Source organism: Notolepis coatsorum (assembly GCF_963971535.1).
Source record: "Notolepis coatsorum genome assembly, chromosome: 1".
Lineage (NCBI taxonomy): Eukaryota > Metazoa > Chordata > Actinopteri > Aulopiformes > Paralepididae > Notolepis > Notolepis coatsorum.
This window is the reverse complement of record NC_140165.1, coordinates 297,692,198-297,704,258: the sequence shown is the minus strand read 5'-3', so window position 1 is coordinate 297,704,258 and position 12,061 is coordinate 297,692,198. Positions and strand designations below refer to the sequence as shown.

General features: G+C 40.9%; 1 protein-coding gene across 1 annotated transcript; it reads left to right on the top strand.

The window, feature by feature from the left end:
• Positions 1 to 3,256: 3,256 nt before the first annotated feature.
• Positions 3,257 to 12,038, top strand: LOC311225312 (uncharacterized protein; the record flags this gene model as incomplete). Its single annotated transcript, XM_084310541.1, has 9 exons — positions 3,257 to 3,366; positions 3,616 to 3,711; positions 4,829 to 5,065; positions 5,438 to 5,498; positions 5,992 to 6,041; positions 6,141 to 6,169; positions 6,338 to 6,371; positions 10,875 to 11,101; positions 12,033 to 12,038. Exons 2-9 carry the CDS (start codon positions 3,651 to 3,653, stop codon positions 12,036 to 12,038), a joined length of 705 nt encoding a protein of 234 aa, XP_084166667.1. The 5' UTR covers positions 3,257 to 3,366; positions 3,616 to 3,650.
• Positions 12,039 to 12,061: the final 23 nt, after the last annotated feature.

Here is a 12,061-nt window from a genome sequence, read left to right as displayed (position 1 = left end):
GTTAAATAAATAAATGCAACACTCCCAGACATACCCCAGCGAAGGTAAGGAAAAACTCACTAAAAACCTAGCAATAGGAAAAAAGCACCACATGCAATGTGAAGGTGAGAAACATTAGAAGGGCCGGTCAAGGGGGGATCCCCCTTCTTGGATGTCGGTGATAGTAGTGTTGCTATGGATGATCGATGGGTGGAGAATAAAACAGGCTAAATAGTTGGTATGTATGTACATATACGTCTAATAAAACACAAACATGTACATTCAATAGCAACTGGGGTATAAGAACAGTGCTAGTATGGAAATAGGATAAAGGCTAAATGTCAACGCTCAGAGCTCAAAATATCAGTCATATTCCATTTGCACATGAGTATGTATTCCGTTCTGATCCATTTGAAGTATGGGGGGGGACGTAGAGAGGATCGCATCATCTTGGCCATCACCACGGGACATCCACCACCTTGGCCATCACCACGAGACATCCACTCAGAGAGACGGGGACAGGCGTTAGACAGTTTGCGTGTTTGTGATGGGCGGACATAGCAATACATGTAGTAAGCATGTGAATATAATAGATACCTGTAGTAAGCATATATGTGAATAGAATATAAGTACTTAACCCAGCAATGAACTAGAGCAGGCATGGTTTTAGACCATGCCTGCTCTTGTAGGTGGGACGGAAGACTCTTACACCTACAATGACAAGCATATCTAATACATTCCCCTCACTTATTCAACATTACACCCATATTTCAAGGGGGGGGGGGGTGTTAGCTTTCTCAGCCATCTGAAAGTGGAACATCTGTGCTCTTGCTCTGTGTTTGTATGACTGAATGATACAGATGCATATCTTATATATTGTGTGACAGTGGCTTGGGAAGTAGAGCAGTCGTCTGGTTAATCCGGAGGTTCCCGGTTTGATTCCCACTCCTCCCGGGCAGCATGTCGAAGTGTCCTTGAGCAAGACACTTAACCCCTAACTGCTCCCGATTAGCAGGTTGGCACCTTGCATGGTTGCCAATGTTTATGTTTTCCCTTAGCCACACAAATATATAACCCTATACACATTTTGAGGGGGCAGACTACTGTTGTTTTTTCCACCACACAATTGGATAAATGTCCCTATTTTGAAGGCTCACTTTGTATTAATGAATGCATCAGAATCAGAAAGTCTTTCAGTCAGTCTTTATTGCCAAGTAAGCTTGCACATACTGTACAAGGAATTTGTCTTGGTAATTTGGTGCATCAACACTAGGCTGGTAAAGATATGCCTCCTAAAATGTCTAAACGGAAGTACAGGCTACAGGCTTTCCGGTTTCGAAAAAACAATTATAGAAACGTGTGAAGTGCACAATATTTCCTCGTTTAAGCCACTGCAACGGCTTTGCCTGAAGAATTTACTACATGACCTGGGACGTTCTAGCTTGTTTGCCGACAGGATTGGGGAAAAGTTTGGTCCGTTCGGAGGCAGCTTCCAGGGGAAGAACATACACCGGAAATTCTACCCCACAGACACTTTCGGCAGTAGTTCTTTACCAGGCTTTATCTCACAGAGATAAAACTGGGAACGAGGTACATCAACACTAACAGACAATATCAAACACACTTACTAAGCAAGTATGAGTCAATTAAAATGGAATATATAAACTAATATATATTCTAAATTAGATATATAGTTAGTATGTAGTATAGTTAGTTATATAATATATAACTACATTTGAATTAAATTACAATTTAATATAATATAGGACAGGGCTGTACAAAAAAAGATATATCTAGCTACATGTTTTGAATCCATGAAATTGGAAATGATGTTCATAGGATGTAATGCTATATAATATAGATTGCCTATACACCTACTGTATGACAAGATATCAGTCAAAAACACATGATTTAACTGTAATTCTGAATTCTCCTTTGCTCCTATCCTTTTAATTCGGGGTAAGGTATAGTGCTGTTGATGTTTATGTTTTCATGTAATACCAGACCTTTCAATCTTTGGTTACACACTTCAGCATGTTTGCTCGATTATCCCATTAAATGTCATAATGTCATGATTGATTGATTGATTGATTGATTGAAAAGTGTATTAACAGATTGCAGAATGGGTACAGTACAGTACAGCTCAATACATACAATTGTTAAGGGGATGCAGACCTGAGAAAGACTTTCGTCTTGTTTCCATCAGGGTCCTCCATTTTCAATTCATTATATGACACACACGACATACAGATAGACAGTACTGCTACATCTATACATTTATGACATACCAGATTTTCAAATACAGTACTGTTTGTGATACTAAAAAAATCCAGAAAAAGAGTGTATATACATTTGACATAGAAACTGTGCATTGGGGGAGGTTGGGTATGGGGTGGGGCTGTACATTGGAGGTGGGGGGGGGGGGGGGGGGGGTTGGGTAGGGGGGGACACACTGTACATTGGAATACTGACCTACATTTGATATAGAAACTGTACATTGGAGGAGGTTGGGTAGGTGGGGTGGGGTTGGGTGGGGCTGTACATTGGAGGTGGGGGGGGGGGGGGGGGTTGGGTACATTGGAATACTGACAAAGCCATGCTTGGTCTTTATTGTACAACTGGGTTAGGACATTTGTAGGGGCCAGTTTTGAATTGCAGTCTCCCGTAGGTGTTCTTTGAGAGTGTTTTTGAAGGTGGGTAGTGATTCACATTCCTTTACAGCTTTGGGTAGGGCGTTCCACATTCTTGTGGCATAATTGCGAAATGTGTTTAGTCCCTTGTTTGAGCCGAATCTGGGTTTTACATGATTTGTGGAGCTCCCTCTGGTGTTGTGATTGTGGTATTCACTGACCTTTGGGAAGTATTTTGACATGTACATGGGTACCTTGGTCGTGTAGTGTATGTTGTGTATGTCATAAATGTCACTATGAATTGAAAATGGGGGACCCTGATGTAAACAAGACAAACGTCTTTCTCTGGTCTGCATCCTCTTAACAATTGTGTGTATTGAATTTGAGCCGTACTGTATTGTACCATTCTGCAATCTGTTAAATAAAGTTTTCATTCATTCATCCATATCCTCAAGGAATAAGTATTATGACCTTTATTGTGAAGCTATACGAGGAGGCCGGAAGTGGAACTACATTCACGCGCTAAATATAAAAATCTGTGTCCGAAAGTTTTGTCTGGTCCAAGTAAACAAGCGTTGCGTTTGTATTGTTGTGCATTTCCAACTACGAAAACGGGACAAACTCATATCTGTCAGTTGAACGTGTGTCCTAACCAGACTGACAGTGTTTGTTTAACGTTACTGTTTACCATGTCGCTAGCTAATTTACGTTCCGTGAGGCAACGATTGCGGATGATATTTTGGAGCTAACGTTTGAGGTAAGGAGTCAGCACTGACAACCTTGACAACCTCTGCTTAAGTTAAAACCAGCTTTCGGCATTCATCTGAATAATAAAATGTTGTCGTTGCAGGTCATATAAATATAATAATGTAACGTTAACGTGCACTATGAATTGAAAATGGGGGACCCTGATGTAAACAAGACAAACGTCTTTCTCTGGTCTGCATCCCCTTAAGTTTTCATTCATTCATCAACGTTAGATTATAGTTTGGAATTTGTGTTGCAGGTGAAACGCCATTACATAACGTCAGAGATGGTTTGATGGATTCGCCTTCAAACAGAAGAAGCATGTTTGACACATTCAGAGATGACACCTGGGATGGTAGGTTCTGATCGGTTGAGTTAAGGCTTAACTAAGCTAACACTCTTTTATGGTTAGTACTAGTACTGTGTTTACATTTGAAGAGGAACTACACTCAATTTAAGAAACCATACTGTACATGTTATTCCTATGGTCTACTCTACTCTAAGACAGTCCAGAAATATGAGTGCTAAAAACTCTCATGAACTAGAATGCTAAAAACTCACATGAACTAGAGTGCTAAAACTCAAATTTGTGAAGTCATTAAGCTGCTCCATAGATGATTGATTGGGAAATTTGTTATTGATGTCAATGAACAGCCAGGGGAATGTTCTAGTATGGGTACATTTTCTTTGGTTTCTGGCTTTGGGATTTAGTAGCTCATGTTTACAAATATGGCTATGGAAATAAAATATTGGAATTCTTAATTTGGGTGGTGTTCCCCTTTAATAAATTGGGAAAGATGGTAAAGTTGACAGCACCCACAGGAAACTTTTCTGATCTAACTTCCACAATTTAACCTAATTTGAGCATAAACCCTGCCGTTAAAGGTATAATCTGTAATGCAGCCAAACTGCAATCTCTAGGCAAAAGTTCCCCCCTTGGTGTTCCACCCGGTGGGCCGGTCTACAATAGCCAATATCCATAACTGGCTGACATCCCCTTTTGTTGTTTGCATGAGTGAGTGTCATGGCCGGTTCTGGCTCAACTAGTCTTCCCTAGTCTTGGTTGTTATGGTCTGATGTGTGGGTTGGAGTTACCAGTAGCAACCCCAGACCAAAACAAAATGTAAACAAAGTGCAATATCAAATGGGGCTCTTTTGCCTAGAGGTCACTGTTTTGACAGCATTACAGATCCTACCTTTTAAGTAGGGCCAAAACATGTTTTACCTTTTCATTATTGTCTATGGAGTAGCTCCAGATTTTACTTGTTAATTATATCACAGGTTTGAGTCCTAGTTCTGATTTCTGCCTTTGGGATGGACATGTTTATGTATCGGTACACAAATATATTGACCACAGGAGTAACATAATATACATTCTAATATATACATTCTGATTTTGTGTGTTTAAATACCTAGTATGTACCTTAAATACACCTAATTTTGTCACTTATTTCTTCCTTTTTTTAATGCAGAGCTGGAACTACTGAACCCAAACTGGTTTGATGACCTGACATTCAATGCTTCCGCTGAAGATGGGAAGGGCACTGAGGAAGATGCCTGTGACACTACTAACCGAGATGGATCTTTCAAAATGCCATTTGAAAAACAAGCACTGTACAGTCAGCTTTCCTCAACCCCAAATATCTTCAGACACGGTAGAGAGGAGTCGCCTCAAACAGAGGACGAGGAACTCTTCTCCCCTGAAAGAGGTGACATTAGCCAACCTTAACTAACTTCAAAACAGTTTGTGCAATTATGTCATTTGATTTCCAACTTAATTGACCATATTCATTCACACAGTGACCATTTTGCTCATGGCATGCTCAGGTTGGGGTTTCTTTCCACCCTGTTCCCACCTTGGGAAAGAAATCCCAACCTGAGCAAGACATGCAGTAAGAGCAAAATGGTCACCAAGTGAATATGGTCGGCTCAGAAAACCCATTTTGTAGTAAATTTGAATGTGGCTGACCTGGAGACCTTTTTTTAAAAGGGACTAACTCAAACATCCTTCTGAATGTCCGTGTTTCCGGATGAGATTAATTGTGTTCGAGTGGAATAATGTTTCCCACTGTGCTTTCCAGAGAAGGAGATGCTGCCATGGACAGATACAAGCCCGTGTTTGTTTGGGACATCTACAGGCCGGTGAGTGCACCACGTCTTGGGTTTTGCTGTCTGAGAGAAAAGATTAGTTCCAATTTACCAAAAAGTTCCAAAATTCAGTGTTTATGTGCTGCAAAGTTTCAAGTTTCTATATATATATTTTTTGTCACGTATAAGGTACATGTACATTACAGTGAAATGTTTGGTTCTGTATGAGCCTCCTAAGAATGTGCTTCATACAGTAAGAAGACAAGTAAAATAATAAAACCACCAGACTAAATACTATACAAAGTATACAATATACAAAACTAAAGTACATTTAAATGCAAGCAAAATGCTAAAATTAGGTAGAGAGGTAGTGCATATTTCTTTTGTAATGAATAGATCAAATATATCGTGTAGTGTTAAGTGTTTAGTGTCCAAAGTGAATGTTAAAGGTGAATGTTTAAATGGATGTGTGTGCAACAAGCCAGTGTCACGGAAGATGGTTGTAGGAACTTCTTAATGTCATCTCTTTTATGACTCTTCTTTTCAGCGTGTCAATCACCAAACCATATGAAGGCATAAACCCTCAAGACAGTTTTGGTAAGCTAGAAATCTGTCCCTATGAGTTATTTCTCTTACTACGTTATTTAAACTTTTCATATTTGCCGGTTGATTTATTTGGTTTTATCATCTGTACAGAGTTGCTTGCTACCCCCAAAAGATGTGCAGTAAGTGTATTCTTTTTCTGACAGAATATTGTTTTTGTGAGCTCAGCATGGAAGAGCGTGGTTGTACTGTAGTACTTGAATGTGAAGTATGCATTATTGCTGTATGTACATTATGACTGTAAAGTTGTCTCTGCTAATGCTGCCGTTTATTTTGTCTGAACGTTACAGGCTGCCTTTGCTCACCGCATATCTGAAAGTCTTGGTGCACAAATTAACCCTGATTTTTCATGGACCAGTTCGATGAATACTCCACCAGCCATGTCGCCCACTGTTATTTTGCGTGAGCACATACCATTTTCTCTAACTCCTCTTGTGAACTGGACCAATTGATTATTTATTAAGCTGTTGGTATTCTATTAAAGGATAGGTCTGCTTTGCCACTTTCACAGCTAAAACTGAGGACCGTGCCTGCCCAGTGAGCCCGACTGCAGACAATCATGTTATTGTAAGTAACTTTTACAGTCTGTACTTTTATACGCAAATTGATATTTTGATATTCTCTAGGATACTGTAGTTTTCCATTTTCTTGGCATATCCTGTTTTCAATAGCTGGGATAGCCGCATATCAACTGGAATACTGTGGCATTTGTTTTGACCGTATATGTACCCTTACTCCCCTTCAGTTGAAACACTTTATTTAATTCAGTAAAATGTTTACCACGAGTGCAACTTTTGATTTGTAACTGAATGTTTTCTTTCTTGTTTTGTCAGATTGTACGGGAGCTCTTCCCCTCTCTTTCAAATACAGTTGCTGTGCAGTCGCCGAAAAAGAGTGATGAACCCACTGTTCAACGAGGTAGGAAGTTATATGCTCTTTCATTCTGTACATTATACCTAAGGCCCTGGTCATATGCATGGCACTACAGTCTTCCCTATTGAGACCATCAGTGTCTTTAATCCACTCCTTTAATCCCATGTGAATCATCCTTACTCAGGATGCACTGACGCAGGTATCGGATATTGTGCCAGGCAGCACCGGGCTATAACAGTGCAACAGATATTATGCCAGACAGCACCAGGCTATAACAGTGCATCAGATATTATGCCAGACAGCACCAGGCTATAACAGTGTATCAGATATTATGCCAGACAGCACCAGGCTATAACAGTGCATCAGATATTATGCCAGACAGCACCAGGCTATAACAGTGTATCAGATATTATGCCAGACAGCACCAGGCTATAACAGTGCATCAGATATTATGCCAGACAGCACCAGGCTATAACAGTGTATCAGATATTATGCCAGACAGCACCAGGCTATAACAGTGTATCAGATATTATGCCAGACAGCACCAGGCTGTGTATCAGATATTATGCCAGACAGCACCAGGCTATAACAGTGTATCAGATATTATGCCAGACAGCACCAGGCTATAACAGTGCATCAGATATTATGCCAGACAGCACCAGGCTATAACAGTGCATCAGATATTATGCCAGACAGCACCAGGCTATAACAGTGTATCAGATATTATGCCAGACAGCACCAGGCTATAACAGTGTATCAGATATTATGCCAGACAACACCAGGCTATAACAGAGTATCAGATATTATGCCAGACAGCACCAGGCTATAACAGGGTATCAGATATTATGCCAGACAGCACCAGGCTATAAGTTAACAGGGTATCAGATATTATGCCAGACAGCACCAGGCTATAAGTTAACAGGGTATCAGATATTATGCCAGACAGCACCAGGCTATAACAGAGTATCAGATATTATGCCAGACAGCACCAGGCTATAACAGGGTATCAGATATTATGCCAGACAGCACCAGGCCATAACAGGGTAGATATTATGCCAGACAGCACCAGGCTATAACCCATAGTAGCTGTATCCAGTTCATTATTTGTACCTTGTTACGATTATCGTCTATGTCGACCAAGTCGTTTAGCTCCAGGTAGTGTACGTGGTGGTATAATTATTTATTTCAACATGCCACACCATTTTCACACCAGCCAACAGGACACCTTGGTAAAACTGTATCCCATGCAAATGTACAAATTGTACTGAATACAGGGCTGGGCGATAAAACGATAACGATAATTATCGCGATATATTTTAATAATCGATATCGATTGATAATAAAAAAAAAAATCAATACTTATTTTTTGTGACCTGCAACAGGGCAGTTTTAAAACCAGAGATGGTGGACAGACTTGTCTTTCTTGCCTGCAACTTAAAGTAATGGCTTTGCTTGTCCAAATGACAATACTGACCAAATTGAGATTTCTTTTTCTCTTGTCCATTTATTTTGTTTGCTTTCTAATTTAAAATACAGTTTGAAACCACACAGTAGGCTATGTGTGCTAGCAGAGCTAGTTTGTCCACCAAAAAAGCGCCAAAAGATAGAAAATAAACTAGCAGGGGCGGCTGGGTAGCGCAGCAGACTAAGCGCTTGCTTACCACCGCAGAGACTCTGGGATCGAATCCAGCTGTCAGCGGTACCTCCGGCTTGGTCAGTCGTCCCTACTAACACAATTGGCAGTGTTAGCGGGTGGGAAGCCGGTGGGGTATGTATCCTGGTCGTTGTTCAAGTTCAAGTTTCAAGTTTCTTTAATAGTTGTCATACAGAAGTACAGAATACTTTTATACAAAATGCTTCTTACTGTTATGCTCCAGAGACTGTGCTAGACAAGATAAGTATGAATTAAAATAAAGTAGCATGTAAAAAGAAGTAAAAATAGAGGTCCCAGTGTTCAGTATAGACATATGTACAATGTTCGATGCAGACTAGAAGTAACTGAGTTACCATACAATATACAATATACTATGCAATATACTAATATACAATACTATATAGTGCAAAGCAGAAATGGGATGAGGTACAATTCTGTGCTCGCCTTGAGACTCCGGTATCGCTTGCCTGACCGCAGCAGTTCAAAGAGGCAGTTGTTTGGGTGGCTGGAGTCCTTGATGATTCTCTTAGCCTTACCCCTGCACCGCTTGTTGTAAATGTTCTGGAGGGTGGGAAGCCCCCCTCCAATTGTGCGTTCGGCTGAACGTGTCACTCTCTGTAGTCTGCTTCTGTCTTGTGCAGTGCTATTCCCAAACCAGGAGGTGATGTTGCCAGTCAGGATGCTCTCTATTGTACATGAGTAGAAGTTCTTAAGGATCTTCTGACTGACTTGGAACTTCCTTAGGCGCCTGAGGAAGTAGAGGCGTTGTCGTGCCTTCTTCACAACACTGTCAATGTGTGTGGTCCATGTCAAGTCCTCAGATATGTTGTAAACAGCGACTCCTACTGGTTGGTCAGGGCGCCTGTTCAGCAGGGAAGGGATCTGGGGGAGATAGTGTGATCCTCCCATGCGTTACACTCCCCCAGTGAGAGTCCTCGCTGTCACGTGAAAAGAAGCGGCTGGCTGACTCCACATGTATCAGAGGAAGACATGTGGTAGTCTTCTCCCTCCCCAGGCCGACAGTAGGGGGCAAAAGCGCGCAACGACCAGGAAGGGAATTGGCATAACGACTAAATTGGGATGGGAGAAAAATATGGAAAAAAGGGGGGCGAAAAAGTAGATAATAAAAAGAAAAAAAAGAAACTAGCAGAGCCAGAACTATTAACTCCCCTGGAGCCACAACCAGCAGAGAAGCTTGTTTACTTTCGCTTTCAAAACAGCTGCAGCCTGAGAACTGGAGTGTGAGGGGCTGTAACACTAAAGATGGCGGCAACGACAAAGAATTGCTGCAAAATAAACATACATCTGTTGTTTAAAACCTGTTAACCTGCAATGAGTCTCCTGGCCATTTTCTTTCGTTTTTTAGGACTGCATACTTTTTTTGCAAACCAAAACAACATACTTTATACTTATAGCACATGCAAGGTGACATTCTGAAGTTTCTGATTCCAGAAAAATAATTCACTTTTAGTGCTAACGTAATAGAGTAACATAGGTCTGAACTTGAGTTGTAAAAAAACTTGTTACTCAAGTTTTTCTTTAGTAGTCCAGAGGTAGTATTTCCCCAGAAGGTGGTATGGCTTACTAATCCAGTCGGAGCCATAGCCTGAAGCCTTGTGTAGTACATATCCATATTTCATAAAGATCCATTCAGAAATGAGTTATTAGGAGTGATTTTGGTCAACTGTGTACAAAGAAAAACTCAGTTTTCTCATAGACTTCAATTAATTTGGCTTCCTGTTAAAGAATTTAGTTGTTCACCTAGATCCCTGATTCACACATCCCCACATGGGGTAACATTGGAAGCCACACTCATTGGCTACAACGATCCACAATCATTTTTGAGATTGGATCTAGATTGACGGAACTACTGCAGCCTGAGTCGGGAGTGGTATTTTGCGCAATACCGTGTACTTTGCACAAGCCTCAAATACCGGCATGTAACTCGAGAACCGCTGAACGGATTTTGTCACTATCGTATATATATATTGTATTACAAAATATGCACACCCGAGCCACTAGGGGTCGCCAAAGTGTCTGTTGCAAAAAGTCCGAAAAACTTCCCATATGTGGGACGTTGCAGCTTATTAAATAAAAAATTATATACTTATAACAATATCGATAATTATCGATATAGAGTGATATGATAACATTGTCATATCGTTATCATGATATCATTTTTGGCCATATCGCCCAGCCCTAACTGAATATTACTGAAGCGATTGTACATTGCTACAGTTAAGATTGCCTTGATGGACCGCATCGTGTGCAGAATTTAACTGTTGTTCTGAAATCCACAGCAGAAGATGGACCTGCTCCATGCAGACGTTCCCCCGATGCTTCTCCACAGTCTTCTCCACAGTCTTCTCCACAGTCTTCATTAAACCAGTGTGAGAGTGAGTGGAGGCAGACGGTGCCAGACGCCATCGAGGACGGAGAACTTCGCGACACGGTGGCGGGCGTCATTGAAGGAGCCGAAAACGTCCTGTCCATATTTTTCAGCAACAGTAGTTCAGCTTTGCGAAGGGTGAGAACCAAGGATCGAATCAAAAGGAGGCAAAGCGTCTCCACGAAAGAACATGGCCGTGCCCCTCTGGAGTCAAGTAAGAGAACATGCGAACGGACAACGGATGAGGAGAACCTAAAGGTGTCCTCGTCCCCTCGCGCTAGAAGCAAAACGAAAAGCAAAGATAACGATGTTGGGATCACTCAGTGGACTCCAATGAGTTTGTCGGATATTTCGCTTTGCACTACGGACACAACTTGCCACAGTAAAGATTCTGCTAAACGGTGGGAACCCAACCCTGTAACGGAGCAAAAGCAAGATGAAACGGACCCCGGCACACTGGTTCAGCCGCCATTCAAAAGCTCAATAGACTCTACTGTTTCCAGGAAAAAAATAAAATTTGTTTACTCTGTTCAGAGAGCCAATCCCCAAGAGCAAGGGAAAGATATTGGCCTACCAACTCAGAAACTGGAATTATCACCTGGGAAGCAAATGTCTGGTAAGGTTATACCGTACCTGGTCGTTTTGATGTCATTATTGGGCTGGGAAAACAACCCCTTGTCTCTCATCGGGACTATAAGTGTGGATGTTTCTTCAGTGTTGTCACTGGATGTGGTATAATTTAGAATTGAGCTAATTAACTGTCAACAGTGAAGTCATAGGCTAAACATGTCTTTTGTTGACATTATTATTCAGGTCTGAAGTGAACAGTCTCAAATGATTTATTTAATAAAATAAAATAAAACATTTAAGAAAATGTAGGTTATATGTTAGTAATGCATGGGAACATGTTCCAAAGAGTAATAAATAACCCTAGGGTTAAATCTAATTTCAGTGGGAGTTGGACCGAAAACCAAAACTACACACTTTTTATCGCTATGTAACGTCAATTAACTGCAATGTTGTAAAAATGCTTGCTTTACCTAAAGTATATCTTCTTTCTTCATTTTAGAACTGAATGCTAAGCCAGGGGAAAACACA